General features: G+C 32.5%; 1 protein-coding gene across 1 annotated transcript; it reads left to right on the top strand.

Moving 5' to 3' along the window:
- The first annotated feature begins 108 nt into the window (after positions 1-108).
- Positions 109-18,501, top strand: LOC132552422 (glutathione peroxidase-like). Its single transcript, XM_060216592.1, has 6 exons — positions 109-208; positions 12,317-12,411; positions 13,204-13,351; positions 13,925-14,073; positions 14,475-14,559; positions 15,114-18,501. Exons 1-6 carry the CDS (start codon positions 116-118, stop codon positions 15,144-15,146), a joined length of 603 nt encoding a protein of 200 aa, XP_060072575.1. The 5' UTR covers positions 109-115; the 3' UTR covers positions 15,147-18,501.
- Positions 18,502-19,514: the final 1,013 nt, after the last annotated feature.

Raw genomic sequence — 19,514 nt, 5'->3', positions numbered from 1 at the left:
TCTTTTTTGACAAACGATTGCAAAATTATAATCATAATGTCACTACGGCTTTAAAAAGATAATTTATACGAAACTATCATCCGTCACGCCTTACCGAGCAAAATTCCCAATACTTATGTTGTTTACAACGCTTAGTAAGGCAGTGTGGACTCAAGTGCGGGAGAGATCGAAGGTCTATCTAGTGACCGGCCTCCCTTACGCAACCATGGTAAGTTTATATTAATGAGACTTCTAAAAAAATAATTCTTTAAATGCAAATAGGTTGAAATTGCAACATTGAAAAAATGACCTTGTCAGAAAAATATAGAAATAAGCACATACTGTAGTGTGCTTAAATAAGTTACCTAACAGTGTCACTCTACAGGACTATCAATAAAGGATCAGCATACATACACTTTATATGTTATGTTTCCGTCTTTGAAATAACTCCGCAAACTGAAAGTTGAACATGTTGTTTATGTAACTAGTAGTTCCAAACAGTTTTATTTATACTCTGTTTTTCATTTACATTCTGGTTTTATTAAACTAATGTCGAGTTACATCATGATTTTGAACTCTCCCCAAGTAACCTTTTTTCTCTTAAATGAATAGTGTACAGCTGGTTTGCAGTGTAAGTCAGTACTCGGATACTATGCCCCTTAATTTCATTGTCCAGTAATAAGTTCATCCCCTTGGACTTATTCAGAGACATATAATACAGACGGATAAGAAACTGCCTATCATGTGTACATGTTACCTTTTTTTTTTCTATACACATATGAATTTGAATACACAGGAAATTCATTTTCATTTTTTATGAATAAAGGAAATATATATATACAATAAAGAATATTAAATTTAACATATGCACATGTAGTTGAAGAATGTAAAGCTTATTTGAATTAGGTTCAGCCTACGTTTTTTTTACTTAAAATGTGGCTGTAGACAGGGGGACCTGATCTCATTGTATATATTAATCTTATGTGCAGAAGTTTCAGCCATGAAGTGAAAATAACAGAAAAATCAACTGTTTTAAAGCAGATGATTTCCCAAGACTTGTCTTTCAGTATGCGGACAACACTTTTTTCATATCAGAATCTCTGAAAGAATTAAATGTCTATGTGAATATCTTGGGGCTTAAAGTAAATACTGATAAGACACAGGCTATATGGATGAGGTCAGAAAAGTATAACCAGGACATATTTATGCCTGAACTTAATCTGCAGAAGGGGAAGGAAAGATTTAACCTGGGATAGAATTTGATGTCAACTTTCATGCTATGCCAAAGATCAATTGTTACAAAAAATTGTAAAGCTAAAAACCCTTGTTAATACTTGGCAAAGAAGAAATCAAACTCCTAGAGGGTAGGTACACTTAATTAAATCTCTTTTTATTTCACAATTCAATCAAATTTTTGCAGCTCTACCCAATCCAGATGAAAACACAATCAACAAAATTAACTCCACCTTGTTTGAATTCCAATGGAACAGCAAAGTTAATAAGAATAAGTGAGAAACTGTTGTTCAAGATTTTATAATTGGGGGATTGTAAATGGTTAACATAAGGGCTTTTACAGATGTGTTAAAACTAAGGTTGGTTAGAAGACTGTATCATACACCAGGCAAGTGGTTTTGGCTTTTAAATACTTATGTAAACACTGATGTTTTGCTAAATATCGAAGGTGAGTACATACAAAACTGCCATAGGAATTGTAATAATAAATTTTGTAAAGAAGTTTTTAAAGCATAGTATAAATAACAGTTTTCTATAGAAACCAATATTGATAATAAAAACACATTGTTACAAACACCTCTTTGGTTCAATAGAAATATTGCTATATCTGGCAAACCAGATTTTTCAATCAGTGTTACAGAAAAGGATTTTGTAGGGTCTGATAACCTTGAATCGTTTCTACGTTTTGAAGATTTTGTACAAACATATAACAATTTTCTTAAATATCAAGGGTTAGTGACTTCTGTTAAGAAATTTATTTCCGATTGGTTACCATTAGAGAATATTGTGGTGCTGTCCATAATACCATTATATATTTAGACATTTTTGTGAAAGCCGAAAGGTACCAAGGATTTGTACATTTTATAAACTGAACTCGGGCAGTACCAACTGGGTAAGGAAAATGGTGGGAACTATTTGATTTAACCAACAAAGACTGGGAAGCTATCTTTAATGGCTAGTTATCAGTCCATTATGTAACCTATGTGACTCTGAAACGGAAACAATCACTCATATCCTTTAGGAATGTCAAGAAGTTCGAACTCTAGAAACACCTACATCTGCAATGATTATTCAATTTTCTGTCAACAAACAATCCTCTCTGTTTGGAATTATAAAGGTTTGGGTGTTTTGTGTGTGTGCCACAAGGTTAAAAAATTCAATATGCATGAATGGGAGTGTTTCAGAGATTTACAATGATGTATATATGTCAAAATAACACAATGTAACACTGATACTATGATAATTGAAGATGATGAGGAGGATGATAATGATGTAGTGATGTCATGATGATGATGATAATGATGTAGTGATGCCATGATGATGATGATAGTGATGATGGTGGTGGTAGGGATGTGAGTGAGTGAATGGAAGTGTACTCGTGGTTTATCATCATATATGTAGTAAGTCTTTCAAAAATAAAATAAAAACAAAAAAGAATTAGGTTCAGCATTTTGGAGACAGTGTTTAAGCCATTTAAGTAATTCTGTCTTGTTTTATTTGCTTTTGTTATACAGTATAAGATTACATTTTACCTGGTCCAGGTATACATATCTTTTTAAGCTGAAGGAAATCAGGAAGTAATTGAATATATATGGAAGGAATCAAGTATTTCAATGATGTGATAAATATAGAAATACAGTGTACCTGGTACAAATAAGAATATTCCTGGTAAAGTCTTTTGTGAACCATACAAATACCTAATTAAAACTTCTTGCAGTTGACTTGGTCATGTGTGAAATTGCAGTTGACTTAGTCATGTGTGAAATGCTGAGATTGCCCATGGAATTATTCATTGAAGAAGAAATTGAATGATATGGAGATGTCACAATAGATCCTAACCAGTTAATAATGTGATTTAAGTTACCATTAATGACATCCAGTAGGAAGGGGGAAGGGGGGGCGGGCGTTGTATTTTAGCACAAAACTGGCAAAGTTCCCATCAAAATGATTGTTCCACTTGATGGTTACAGTTGATAATAAACAATTTATTTTAGTTTCAATACTGTTATAAAGACAGCAACAAGTGTACTAGGGAATGCATTGCTAAAATAAGCTGGTAATTATTGAAAAAGGCAACAAAATTTAGAAAGAAAAGTCACAAATCACAAAAAAATGTATCCAGATAGGATTTTTACTGCTGTAAACAAAAACATTACCTTACCAGAAAAGACATGGCAAGACATCTGATCAGATGTCTGTCTGTCCAGCATTAACTTTTCCATTTAAACAACTTGACAATAAGCAAGTGGCCCAAGGTACTAATATTGGACCTGTAGCAAGCTTGGAGGAAAGTTAACAGATACTAACTTTATTCACTTCCTATTGGTTGAATTGATCTTTGGTTTTCAAAAGAGACATAATTCTAGATATTTTAACTTCCTCTGGTGTTTATAGGTAAAAAGATTGCCACACCTGTATACATCATGCAATATACTGAAAACTTTCTTTATTTTTCATTGCTGGTAACATTTAAGTGTTTAATGTACAGTTTGTGTTTCCTTTATTCATTCATTTGTCAGAGTTTACTCATAAGTAGCTGAAAGTATAGGGTAATTATCAGCTGTGTGACTGAATTGTTTGCTCTTCATTTCTTAGTTCCTGTAGACTTTTCTGGAGGGTTTTAATGAAGTGTATTATACACAGTACATGTATATACAGAAGCTGTTGCTGAAATGTTTTGGCAGTACCGGTAAATAGGGTTTGTTAAATTGGCAGATTGTATACACTGGTTTATGCATAAGGGAATTCATTTTTGGAAATTAATCATAAATATTTTATCAAATTTTATGAGTAGACACATTTCTGATTCCAATATTTAGAAATTATGATATATAATTTTTTTTGAATTTAAGAAAAATTAATATAGAAAACAAATTTCTAAAAATGAATATTTCATGGTTTACATTGGAACTCCATCTATTTGGTTTTGCTGTGTGGCATGGAGATGTATTCTATAGAAATAAAGCAATTTGAAAGCATTTTTTTCGTAGTTCATGAAAGATATATATCCTTTTTTCTTTTTTGTTTTGTTTTTGAGTTTTTTAATGCAGTTTCATTTAAAGATGGAGAAATTAAATTTTGTTTTCCTGGGAAGTTAAAAAAGATCTTTACTCCTGTGATCATAGAAAAGAATTACACAACTCCCTTTACTTTAAGTATCTCTTTAACTGATGTAATGTATTTCTGTGGAGGTGATTTCTTTAATTTAAGGATGATTCATGAAAATGTGCCTATAGGGATTCAGCTGTATAAAATAGTTTCTTTTTGTGTGTTGTAAGCTATGAATACTATCTTGTATTGGAAGGGTTTTCAGGATAACTAGGTAAGATAAAGAATTACTTCTCTTTGTATTGGTATTTGTTGTACTATAAAGTATTGGTATTGTCCGTTTAGCCATGGCTATGTTGTAATGGAAGGGTGCATGATGATGTGGTAAGTGGATCACTGCAAGGTCAAGTACTTCCTACCACATATATTTGATCCGTAGACACACATGCATAGAATACAATACTTCATTCTATAGTCAGAAACAAAAGTAGCTTGAGCTGTCCTTCAAGTAGAAATGTCACAATCTTTTATATGTACATGTATATACAGTAGCTAGTATAAAGGAGCCTAACTGGAATAACAACTGCAATAACTATACACTCTGTTTACATTTCTGGTTAGCCTTGCTTTAATGAAGGTAATAAAATCCAATCCCTTTATTTCTTGATGAAAGAAATGGACAGGCATGCATTTTTTCTGGGCAGAAAGATAAAATGGGACAACATTTTGTAATGTTGCTGTGCATGTCTATTGTAAATGAGTTAACCCATTAAAATAGCTGTGACAAAGCAAAATGCTGCTATAATGCAGACAGTTGGGGAAAAAAAGTGATCTCACAAAAATCATCAGGTTTACAAAGATAAAATTGTCATTTTCTAAAATGTGTACAAAGGATACCAGATTTCATGCGAAATTGGATCTGGTCTTGTTGGGTTGGATTTCCTTCATGAGTGGTGAGAAAAATTTGGCATCTCTTCGTTACTAGAATAGAAGTTCTAATAACACAACCAGTGAAAGATGAAGTTTAATGTTTCCATGACATCACAATCAGTCACGTGAATCGAACAAATGGCCAGTTTGAAGCAATTATTAGCTCTAATGTACTGTATTTTAATTCTTTGCACACTTAAGTAGAAAATAGTGTGCAATACATTCAATATTATTTGTAGTTAAAATGCATTAGCAAGATATCATCAAGTGCTGAACCTGGCCAATGCTACATGATTCTACCGTAATGTGTATCTACCTCTGTAAATTAAAACCTTAAACATGATGTAAATGCAGAGATTGATTTTCTATTTTGTTGCCTGCATGGACTGATGAAGGGAAATGAACTTCCTGCAAATGTTAAATCAATTGCCTAGCAGTTTACTTCATTTGCATTAGATTAAATTCCCCTCATTCATCCATGTAAGACTGTGAGGTCAAACTCTCCAAAATAGTTTATTGTCTAATTGTCTATATGTAGTTTTGTACAGGCAATGGGGTCAAGGTCACAAATTTATTGGTTTATTTGATGGGTTTTGTCCTCGTATAATGTATAGGTTTTCTTCAGGACACAAACTGTATTCTAACAATTTATAGTATTTTATATCCTAAAAGTACATTAAGTGAGGAGACCTTTCTAATAGTTCATTTATGACATCCCTACATTGGGAGTCTATTAAAGATATTTTTACAACTAGTTACTTTATAGTTCCTTACAAATAAACATCAAAATATACCCAGTGCAGATACAAGCTATGAATTTCCTTCACATTATTATACGTATGTCATTGGATTATACATGTACTTAGAAATTTAGTGAATGTCTTAAGTTTATTTGGTATGTTTTGAACTACATCTAGAAGATATTGAAAGTCGAAAGAATTTCAAGAATGCTGTTTAGGAAAGATCATAATTTACTTGTATACTTTATACTACCGGTAATCATTTAATTAATGTGTACCTATATTTTGTCAGAATGCCTATTGGCAACTTGTTCATGATATGCTGTTATATCTTTAAAGTGACCTTGAATTAACTACCGTATCATGTACATGTGGTTAACATTGCAAAGAAATAAGATGGTGTGCCAGGGGGTGTTTTACTGGTATATAATTTTCAAGTGAGCTAGCTGACAGTAAATAACTGATGATTCAGAATGCCTGGCAGTTGTGTTTGTGGTTTAAGATTAAAGGTTTCATATTTCAAGATTTGTGGGTTTATTTTTAAATGGTCGTCATAGTGATCTCATAGAGAAATATTCTTTTTCTTTGTGTGGCATAAAGCTGGATATGTTTGATGCTCGGTAATTTGCCTGTTAACTTCCTTGTTGTACAACGTTTTCTCAGTTGGGAATGTGACATAATTTCTTACTTGGGTTGACCAAGATTTACCTGGCAGGTGTTTTTGATAAAGCAGAGGTTGCTTACTCTTTCATAACACATGGTCTTATTCTCAGTGAACTTTTTCAGGAGTCTTTGTTCTTTCTTTTGCTCATATTTTGCCATTACAGTTTAATTGAGTTTGGGTTATGATTCTGTTGACATGTTGGTATTTTCTTGTTGTAATTTTACCAAGCAATATACAATGTAAGACAGACAATGTGTAAATTGATGCCAAAACAGAAGTGAATTTAGGCAGTGATGCTTATTTTGAATTGAGAAAGATTGTATTTAACATAGTTGTCGTAACAATAGGTATTACTTTGATTAAATAAAAAATTATCTCATAACTTAGATACTACAATCCATGATATGTGACACAGTGAAGTTGTGATATGATAGTGGAAACAGTTCTAATGGGAACCAAAGCAAATCATAGCTCTGTTAGGTCATATATCTAATGGGTGTTATAATCGGTACATTAACAACAGGGTAGTTACCCAAGGTATATGATTAAATGGTTCTTTTTTAAGTCATCTGACCTGAAGGGTCAGGATGACCTATAGCCATCTGTGTTTCATCGGTAGTTGTGCACTGTGTATAAACTTTCCATTCAAATGACTTCTTCTTCTTCCAGAAGGCCCAGATTGCTAATATTGGGCCTTTAGCATGATGGGATGAAGGGCTACAAGCAAGGTCACGGGGGTCAAAATATTTAAACGACTTCTTCTCAATAACCAAAATCACCATAGTGCTGAAATTGGGCCTGTAGCATGATGGGAGGAATAGCTTCCAATTTCGTCAAAATGAATTACCTTGTCTCACTTTCAAGGTCACAGGTATCAAATGTGTTAAAATATTTAAATTACTTCTTTGCAATCACCAAAATGCCCAGGGTGCTGAAAATGGACATTTGGCATGCTTGGATGAAGTGCTACCAAGTTTTTTTCATATTATTGACTTAAACCTACCTTCAAGGTCACAGGTGTCAAATAAGTTAAAATCTTAAACAATTTCTTCTCAATAAACAATTGTCCCATGGTGCTGATATTGCGCCTGTAGCATTATGAGATGAATGACTACCAAGTTTGTTCAAATGAATAATCTTGACCTATTATCAAAGTCATAGGGGACAAATTTGTAAAAACCTGTAAACAGCTTCTTCTCAATAACCAAAAGGCTTAAGGTGCTGAAATTGGGCATGTGACATGGTGGGATGACTTGTTACCAGTTTTGTTCATGTAATTGACCTTTTCTGTTCTTAAAGGTCACAGGGGTCAAATATGTTGAAATCTTCAAATGGCCTGTCAATAACAGAAAGGTCCAGACTGTTGCTTTTGGTTCTTTAATATAGGTGGATGAAGGACTACCAGTTAGTTCAAATAATAGGCCTTGATATTCAAGATTTCTTAAGTTAAGTGAGTTGAGATCTTAAAAATTCTTTTTCAACAAGGAATAGTTTTGGAGTAAGGGTATTGTTGTAGTAGCATATGGTTTCAAGCTTGCAGAAAATGTTTTTATGAACCAGCAATGTCTTCTCTTTAATTTGTAGAGTAGTTGAGTAATTTATTTTCGGCCTATTTGACCTCTTTTATATATAGGTATTTAGAGTCAGATGACTGTTTAGGCCTGTGAGCTTCTTGTTATTAAATCTGCTAGTCTTCATTGTTAACTCTTAGAAATATAAATGTGGGTAGTATATAAAACTCACTAGTCCTCAGTGACAGCTTCAAGGAATATTAACGTAGGTATTATATAAATTGCACTAATTTCCGGTGTCAGCTCCATGTAACATTAATTGGGTAGTATATGAAATCCATCACCTTGGAGGAATATTAACATGGATAGAAAATGCTCACTTGCTCAATAAGAAAGTTATATGCTGCTTTTTGTCTTTATGGTGTGTCAAAATTAGCCTAGAACCTACACTAGTATACCGTAATTGATGTAGTTATTCAAAACACTTAATTAACAACATTACAAATTTTCATCTTATTTAGTTGTTAATGTTGGTGGTTTCCCTCTATGCATGTAATTAGGCAGTAGGGTCTACATACCATGATACATGTATATCTAATGGTGTTCAAACCAGGATTATTAAACCTATATTCAGCTGCATATGATGTATACCTGTGGTGTCCCTTTATAGAAAGGGATTTTTATTAGTTAAGTATTCATGTGTACTGATACTTAATCGTATTTTATCAAATATCTTTGTTGTGCGTTAAAATAGTTCTTTAGAATGTACCGGTAAGTTATTTTGCAGGCCTCCATAACATTCTATGTATATTCAAGTATAGAAATTCTTGGTGTGAATGAATCTTTTTTATATAAAGTTCACAACTAAATTTGCATGTCACAGATCTATACCAGTATCAGGTAGACATATAATTTAGGTAAATATGCGTCTATTCAAAATGTGTATTTGAGATGGCTTTTTTTTTATATGATGCTTGTATGATTGTACTTCAGAAATGCTTGTTTTCCCCGTTGTTTTCAAATTACTTATATCTGTAAATTATTGAACAAATCTACATCTTATGTTTTTTTCTGAAAGTTGATTAATTTTGTAATTTTGATGTTATTTTGATCACCTATAACTACATCCAGGGTAATGGGGTATGTATATTTGATGTGCTTACATAGATACCTGTCTGCACCTGTATAGTACATTGAACTGCTATACATAGTCTGATCTATGGTTGATTTCTCATCATATTCTGATAAATTTCTTCTCTAATTTCAAAAGATTGGTGTGAATTACTAATGTTGTTACACATATGGATTGATCTATCCTCACACCTAACTATACACCATTTAGATTGTTTATTTAAGCTATCTCGTCTTAGGTCATAAATTAACTTGCATTCAGATTGCTGAATTTGTTTCCTGCAATATCATCTCTTACGATTCAATGAGACAATTTTCCTAATGTCACAGCTACAAAATGGTCCTATGCCAACTAATGAAACAAGATCTAAATTAGTAATTTTGATTTCTACAATCAACCCTTCATATTGATATACTACTCTCAAGATAATGCATTCATTATTGCTGAAAAAAATTGATCCTTATCATAATTCAGTAACTTTCTCCATGGCCTTGTTGCATGATTTCAAACAGAAACAAACATGAGGTGCTGTGTATTATCTCAGATCCCTTGTCTGTATCAATTATTATGCTTTTTTTGTATAACCCATTATGGTATTTTTCAATAGAAATGTTTTATATGATTAGTGTTTCAAACAATATATGTGAAAAATATTGATGTGTAGATTGATAATGAAAAATAGACACAATCACTAAAGTCCTTCTGCATTTCTTGACATAGGACCATTTAGTACCTGGACAAGCAGAGAAGGAGGCTGGGTAGCACTCTTGCTAAAAAGATGTAGTACTTGAAATAGTATGCTTAGCTTCACAAGCAAATCAAACATTCATGTGTTTCACTTCTTGGTAAATTATAAAAGATTTAATATGTGTGAAAAAGTTCTAAGTTAAAAGTCACATTTTACTTATTAAGTGATTTCATGTGACAATAGTTTAGTCTTCTTGAACCAATAGACATTTTACTGTTGATGAATTTGGAATGGAAAGATGACTGGATTCTTATCAATGCTTGACATGTACACTAAGTGTTCTTCCTCATCTGCAGTGAAATACACACTTATTGAATGAGAAAAAAACCTATAACAGAAAAAAAGGAAATTTATTAAGCATTTGAAATTGTATAACCATCACTAGCGGATTGAAACCGCTAACTGAAAAGTTCATGAAATTATAACACCAATACAATGCTGACCTTTCAGGTTTTTGTCATTTATTATGAGCATTCGTTTACAAGCTCCATATCTTTGGCTACACTTTTAATTCACCTGGTATGCAGATATCCATTTCCACTTAAGTGTGGCTTGGATGTGTGCTTATTATTTATGTTCTTTGTTTAAGCTCTGTCTGTGCATCTGTCTGCTCATGCATCCCTTCCGTCCGAGGGTTTTTTCGGGGCTGCAACATCAAAAGCCTTCAAATCAACTTCACAAAATTTAGTTTGTGCCCTAGTTGCACTTTTTGCTATTGATTATATAGATAGAAATATATTTTTGTTACCTTTGAAACACAGCCAAAAACACAAAATTAGTGTTTCTTTTCCGGGATACAACTGCAAATCATTCCTCAGAACTCCACAAAACTTTCTGTTTATATTGTATAAAAGCCTTAGTTGTGCCTTTTGCTATTGACAACATTTCCTTTTTTATATTTTTCTGTTACCATGGATACATAGCCAAAAAACACAAAATTAGTGTTTACTATCCTCTCTGGGCTACCACTTTGAAACCAATCCACTCAACTCCATAAAACTTTCTGCATATATTACATAAGTGCCCTAGTTGTGCATTTTGCTAAAGACGTTTCATTTATATTTTTTTCTGTTACCATGGAAACATAGTTAAAAAACACAAAAGTATTGTTAACTTTTCTTTTGGGGCTACAACTTCAAAACCATGTCACTCAACTCCACTAAACTTCTATATATTAAGTTAGTGCCCAAAGTTAGATTTTCTTTTCTTTTATTGTGAACCAGTGCTCTGAAACCGTTCAAGGTAATTGCTCAAAACTTTTTAAAGACACTTCTTAAGCTAGTAGTATATTTTGCTATTGGAAAGTTCATTTAAGTACTTTTTCTGTTACCATGAAAACAGATAGGCCAAATAAAAAAGTTCGTTTTTTTTTTCAAACCAATTCTCTCACATGTAACTACCCGATACTCAAAACTTTGTACAGGAATCAAGCTAGTACTGAGGAAGAAGTTCTCGATTTCAATACTTTGTATGAAACAAGTAAAAGTAACAAGTAGAGATTAAATTTGTTGTAATATTAACATATATATATGATTGTGTGTCCTTTTTTTAAACAGCGGTACGGGGATGATAATATCACACTTTCTGTTATCTTGTTGCAAAGTGATTACATATTGATTATACATTAACATTACTAAACATTACATTTATTACTGGATGTAGATTCTCTTAGCAATATCTCCCTTTCTTCATCACTAAATAAAGTTAGTGTGAACCGACTTTGTTATACCAATCTTTACTGTAAATATGCAAAAATTTTTATGTAAATGTATGTTGTTTATATACAAACTATATCAAGCGAAAACTATTACAAAATATATTGCATCTACATATACATACATGTGTATGAAGTGTTAAAAAACAAAAAAGGAAATACATGTAGATTATATAAAAAGATATGTCATTCACATATTGACAGAAATTCTGGTTAGTAAGGATCAGAATTTGAATGAGTCAGTACATATATTTGTATATTTGCTAGTTTGTATGGAGAGTGAAATTCACGTGTTGAGTACTTTTAATGACTGGTAATACTTAAATTTGTAACAGTTTTACAAAATGTAAGAGTCATAATACATTGAGATAATCTAAGCAGTGTATCTTTTTATTCTAAAGTGATGCTTGGACATTCGCTTACTTTTCAAATATATATAAAATTCTGCTAGTAATGAATTAAATTGTTATTATGAAGCAATGCTAGTATGTACATGCATACTATTACAATTGCAAGTACCTTGTAAGCTAGTCACATGGAGTATAATATTTCTAGGTACAATGCATGCATATTGAATAGTACATTGTACAAGATTTATACATTCTGTTACATTACAGGCCAGCAATGCTGAATCCTGGAAATCTGCTAGCTCTATATATGACTTCACTTGTAAAGACATAGATGGAAATGATGTATCTCTTGAAAAATACAGGTAAGAAGTGATGTATCTCTTGGAAAATACAGGTAGGAAGTGATGTATCTCTTGGAAAATACAGGTAGGAAGTGATGTATCTCTTGGAAAATACAGGTAGGAAGTGATGTATCTCTTGGAAAATACAGGTAAGAAGTGATGTATCTCTTGGAAAATACAGGTAAGAAGTGATGTATCTCTTGGAAAATACAGGTAAGAAGTGATGTATCTCTTGGAAAATACAGGTAAGAAGTGATGTATCTCTTGGAAAATACAGGTAAGAAGTGATGTATCTCTTGGAAAATACAGGTAGGAAGTGATGTATCTCTTGGAAAATACAGGTAAGAAGTGATGTATCTCTTGGAAAATACAGGTAAGAAGTGATGTATCTCTTGGAAAATACAGGTAGGAAGTGATGTATCTCTTGGAAAATACAGGTAGGAAGCAGTGATCATGTACTAAGATTCTTTTTGAATGTTATAAGATACAGCTTTTCTATCAACAACATTTCAGACATTGACACAAAAACATAAAACTAATAGATAAAAGATGTGAATTATTGTAGATTTCAAATGTAAATACACAAAGTAAACATTCATAATGGTATGAGATGAATCCAGTTACATTTATTCATAAAATTTTATCGTACCTTGAAAACATAGGAAAAATCCAATGTTGGCCAGTCCCATCATCATCATTATCATCCTGTCTTAGATGTTTTGGCACTTTCCAGTGTCCTCTAGAGGTTTGCTAGCAGTATTTGATTATGGAATGCATTAATTGTTTAAGTTGGTCTTTTTTTTCCATTGACAGAGGCCATGTTGTTCTCATCGTAAATGTAGCCAGTAAATGAGGGTTTACAGACAAGAACTACACTCAGCTACAAGAATTGCACGCTAAGTATGCTGAGAGTAAGGGCTTGAGGATTCTTGGATTTCCGTGTAACCAATTCGGTGGACAGGTAAGTTAATTACAGGTTCATCATTGCAAGGCATTGTCCCGTTGAGGGGTGTTTGTATTGTGTCAATGTTGCCGACAGTCTCTCACATACTTAACCTACATTTGTGATATAACAAGACAAGAATTTATACTTTTTTCTTCATTTCAAGATGATGTAAACAAATGCCTAATAGGCTGAAACTGACTTTGTCTCAGGATGACCTACTGCGATCCCTTTTTGTCCGGCTTCATGCATCATAAGCTTTAAACATTTTTGGATTCTTCTGGAAAACTGCTGAACTGATTTCAAAGAAATTTTACAAACACCTTCCATGGCTAAAGGCACACCAGATACCCCAACACCCAGGGGCCTAAGGGGCAGGCCCAAAAAGGGCCAAATTGATTGAAACTTCAATAATATTCTTCTCAAATCCCAGGAATGGTAGAATCAAGTACTCTTCATAAAATAGATAAATAAGATTAGTCAAAACTTCCTTTCTGTTCTTGACATCATCATGCATTTAAATTTGCTGAAAGATATCAAGGCAGTTTGCCTGTACAGTTTTTTTAACCAGGTAACATTTATTTATTCTAGGAACCAGGAACAAATGAAGAGATAAAAGAATTTGCTACAAAGAATTATGGAGTCCAGTTTGATATGTTTGCCAAGATTGATGTAAATGGCAGCAAAGCTGACCCTCTGTTTAGCTACCTGAAGAAGAAGCAAAGTGGAACTTTTGGAAAGTAAGTTGTTTGTTGTATAGGAGAAAAAATTGTTGTAATACTCGATTATCTAGGTTTATAGTGTATAAAGGGTAACATTGCACATATGGTAGTTCAAATAAATGAACATGACCCTGCACTTTCAGTTTTTAAAAGGCAATCACTTGTATTGAGATAATTCAACTTAACAAGATGTTTCTCTAGGTCTAGGAGCTGTAGTGTAGATTCAAAAGACCACTGCATTGAGAATATTATGAACAGGTGCCATAATTTTTGGATAGACCAAAAGAACAGGATCAAACAACCAATTTGCTTTTTTAAAGGTTGTATTGCATCATATATCTCTATGATTATATTGTGACTATGTGGTGTATACATAACTCACAGCAGTGCCAATGACTTTTTTCTCCTTTTGCTTCCAGTTTTATCAAATGGAATTTTTCTAAGTTCCTTGTGAACAAAGAAGGAATCCCGGTAAAGAGGTATGCCCCAAATGATGAACCCAATGTAAGTATAACACAGGGACTGATGTACACTAAAGCTATTGTAATATCTGTAACCCAAATACTGCTTACAATATACCTTCTGGTCCATACAAGGCCTTTTATTAACTGCCCACCTGTCTGAATGCTGTGGTGCAGCAGTTGTCTGTCTATCTTGTACACGCCTGGTATCATTTATCTTCTTTAAATTTGTATTTCTTGTGATAAATAACAAAGAGACCTACACATAAGATACTGTATTTGACAAGTAGATGCTTAAAATCAGTTATAATAATCCCTGTATTTAATTGAAAAAATCTAAATATGACCTCTTCAGGCACTTCTGACCTCGGGATTCTGCAATGAAAAAAGAAATGTGCTATTCTTTGTTGCTTATACAATTTCTTTGAAGATGTCATATTCTATTACTGGTAACGCTAGGTAAGCATGGGTTCTAGGGATGGGATTGCTATTTAACTGAGAATAGCCATTCTACATATCTTACTCAATTTTACCCCTCTGTAGAAAAGATTTGACGCTGGAAAGCAATGTTTGACTGGTTTCTTTTTTACTTTTCAGAAAGTTGCATTGGATTTTGACAAGTATTGGTAGAAATGATGCAAAAATCAATTGATGGAAACTCAACTTAGACAGTCATTAAACAGTGGGAGTGGCAGGCAAAATATGCATTTCAATTATCCAATTACAGAAAAAATTGGTGGAGGACATCAGAAAAAAGTTGTCTCATTGTTGTGAAGTAGTATAGGAACCAAAATTCCTTCGTGAGACATGTTGTCATATTGTAACCTGACCTTAACCTTTCATTGTTTAGAATGATTCTATAGTAACACAGACTGTATGACGACTTATTCTGAAACTGTTCACAGTGGGAGAAGTCTGAGCTTTAACAAGCGTGCACCCTGTCTGATGTTACCATGGAGTTTTCTACCGCATTCGAAGGTCAAGGTCTTGTTATCTTATATCACCTGTTAAACATGCATTATAAGTTAGTTTTATGTTTAGTTGCTATTCAGTTACTTTGTGCTATTGATTTTGTGATTGATGTACTGCCTAGTCAGATGTATCGCTGAATATCCAACTAATTCGCAAGGCAATCCAATGTTAATATTGTATTATGTTTTGTTCTGTACTCTGTACAAGCCAAAGGTCTCTAGCAGTAGATGTTGTGCATTCCATGTCCTATCAGTTTGTTTGTAAAGCTTGAAGTATATTCCATAAAATTTTGTTGAAGTTATTTCTGTGAGACTTATCTCTTTAAATAAATATATATTTACCTACAATATATAAACCCTCATATATGTCATATATAAAGAAACATATCAAAGACGTTTTATACATTCTGTATTAGGATATTCATACCTGGTTAAAAAATGGCTAAAAGTATCAACAGATATCTCCCCCATTTGTTATATTATAGTAGTAAGTATTTCTCATCAGAAATAAACTTGACATATTTACCTAGTAATCATTTAACAATGTAACAGGTATGGAATAAAGTCTGCATTTAAATGGTAGATATCTCTTAACCTGGTACCTTGTACTCAGGTTATACCATACACACAAAGACAAATATTTTCTACAACAAACATACATGTTTACCGACTCACATCGAAAGAGTGAAGTGTTGAACTCTGGGTAATAATGATGTATTACTAATGTGACATCATTTTACTTTTGAAACGACCCTGAACTAAACATTATAAGTTTTCGTGGAATGTTTTTATTTGTAATAAATGGTACATTTGATATGAAACAATTTGTCCAGGATTGCCCGTAGCTTCTCTATTAATATACATCTTTCACTAACTGTGCTTCCTGGAGACCATCTTGATGGCCAATCCTGTTTTTGTTGTATGTTTAATGGTGCTTTGGTAGGTGTTCAAAGTAGTTTGTGCATATCTGTTCTTGTAGGAAAATTACTGATTTTTTTATCTCTCAGTTTTATTGTTTAATAGATTGTTTTAAAACGATTGACAATTAATGTTTGTTTATATAAAAATCTGTATTTTATATGAAACAATAGCCAACAATCGATTGTCAACAACCAACTTGTGAGCTTGCATAAGAAAATGTATAACACGTTTTAACAATTTGATTTTTCAAACATTTGAGAAATATATATTTGTAAATCATAAAATTTCAGTTATCTTCTGACAATGGTGAAATGTTTCAATATTAGGCTGCTTTTGTGTTAAAACAAACTGTACACATATTGATGATTGCTGTACAGAAATTTTACTTCCTGTATTATTTTTTTTTTTTTTTTTGTGCGAGACTGAAATTTTTTTCAAAAGAACATCAATTTGTTGGCATTTAATTTTATGGATTCAAATTTGATTTTGTGGATAAAGAGCACTCACATAATCCACTTGTACGAAAAGTCCATGTTAGTTTTTGACGATCATTTCATGGTCAGATGAATTCATGAAGATAACGTGGAATCATCAGAAGTTAAAATCCCCAAGAAAATTAATTATCATTCTGTATTTTTTTTCTCAGCAACTCAAAGGCCTTTCTGAAAATTTAAGTAGAAGACTTTTTCATTATAAATGGTTAATGATTTGATGTATAAATGACTAATTTGTGTATTTGACAGAGACATCGGTAATTCTCCAGTGAGGTGATATCCTGACTAGGAACATGTATGTCATCTCATATTTGCATTCCTTTGTAAATCACATCCAAACAAATTGATTGGGCTTAGTTACATTTACTCTCATATTAGCACATCACTATTGAGATCTTATTGCCTGCTTTCTCCAGTAAATCATGGATGTCTTTTTCAATCAGTCTGGATTTTTAGATTCCAAAGAGACCAATGTTCTTGCAGCAATTTAATATCAGGAGAAAAAATACTCAAATACAAGTGATGATATACTTTTATTGGGCCATGCAACATAGCATTTTTATGTTGCTTGTTACAATGTGAGACTTTCTGACAAAAGATATCTACGAGGCATTGAGAAATCTGTTCAGTTTACTATAAAATTCTATATATGTTTACCTCATAAGATATGTGTACTGATACTCTAGAAATTATAAGTGGTTGTGAGGACTGAAGACTGCAACTTGAAATTAATGATTTTAATGTTTGAATAGAAAACTTTAGTGAAAGAAAATGAAAGAATATTACCAATTAGTGTCTCTTCGCTTTTTCAATTTTTTGATAAGGTACCAGTTATTTGTTTTTCAGATTTTTCTGTTTTTGTTATGAATGATTAGATTCTTTTACACCAGTTACTCCATGTATGTGATGCAGATCAACTAACCAGAATAAAACACCTATTAAAAGCTGTATTTTTAGCTTCATTGTTACCTTGTCTTACATAAACATTTTGCTGTTATCGGATCCTAATTATGTTGACTTGTATAAGGCAATATTACTAACATAAACTACAATGAAGTGACACATGTAGAAGTAAGTGTATCCAAGAGGGTTGATTTTAATAATCAGTATGTGTTTTTTGAAAATTAACTTGACAATTGAAATTGACCAATCAATGACAGGATAAACAGTAATGATACTAGTAACTGGTTACCATGGTAGCACTTCTGATATGGTATGTGACTTTGTTAGCTTTGGTGTCATGGCAGGACATTATAAACTTCAGTAGAGCCTTTTATTTAAAAAACCAGGTAAGATAATGACTTTGAGAACAGAGCAAAATAACAAGACAATCAATGTGTTACCTATTTTTTTTTTCTTAATCATGTATCAGACCTACTCTCACCATGGCATGTAGCCATATCAGACTGGTGATCAAGTTGAAAAGTGAGATGAGTCCGTCCCTTATCTGACCTTTGACCTGGACAAAGAGTGTCTGAGGGTTGAGTGATGTCAGTCATTTCATGCAGTATTCTATAGCCATGTAGTTGTTGAATGTAATAAGCACTAATTTTAGATACAGATAGAAGTGATGTTATAATGAATAAATTGAGAAATTTATTTAAAGATTTGTTGTTATTTTTTTTTGAGAACACAATGATGCATGGTTACAATTATCATTCATATATAAAGTGGTGATCTTATTAAACTATTTTTGACCCTTGAACCTTACTTCTAATTTATGATTGCACTTGATGAACAACCGTGGTGGTAAGTAAGCTGAATATAATAACCACAAATTTTAGATCGCATTCTATGAGAAGTCTAAACTGTTTATTATCAAGCCTGAGCAGTTCATACTAAATCCATATAGACAACATACTTATGTTATGTATCTTAACAGAAAGTCATAAACACAACTTCAAAATGTCAAGAGAAAAGTTTTAAATGTAAGTTAGACCTAGTCAAAAACTAGCTTCATTTTGAAAAGAATAAACGCAGAATATTTCCAGCTGAAAAATAAGAAGTTAAGACTTGTTTTAGTCTTTTCCAGGAGAAAGTGCAAGTAAGAATGAACTGGGTGTATATTGAAAGCCACACTGTAATTTTTTTTTAAACATGAATCATGATGTCATATTTCATTGTGTATGACTGGTGTGAAGGTATAATGAATTGATCCAGTGAATTACCTTGACCAAACTTTCTAAACAACAGTCCAGTGGATGTCATTGGTCAACTTTGAAATTAATTAGTGCTAATCTTCAATGAATCATAAGTTATATATAGACATTTTTTTTGGATTTTGAGCAATTGTCTAATTGATTATAGGCTTAAATTTATTCTAATATTTCAACTTGAATCAACTGGCATTAGCCTTGGAGAACACTTGCCATCAAATCTCGATGGGAAAATTTTTCCTATAACTGCATTTCTTGAAAGACTAGGAATCATTTGTCTTAATATTGAATTGCAAATGTTATGTTAATAAGTCTTACCTATGCACCCCCCAAACCCCTCTCCTTCCACCTCGCGAGACCTCACTATACATACTAAGTACTGTAAAAACAATGCTTGTATCATTTAGTAAAATGATTGCTGAACACCGATGAAAATGTTTACAATCTTTTCTTGAA

This window comes from Ylistrum balloti, unplaced genomic scaffold (assembly GCF_031769215.1).
Source record: "Ylistrum balloti isolate Yb309-2 unplaced genomic scaffold, AGI_CSIRO_Ybal_v1 Utg370248, whole genome shotgun sequence".
Lineage (NCBI taxonomy): Eukaryota > Metazoa > Mollusca > Bivalvia > Pectinida > Pectinidae > Ylistrum > Ylistrum balloti.
The sequence above is the reverse complement of the archived record's forward strand: the minus strand, read 5'-3'. Positions and strand labels throughout refer to the sequence as shown.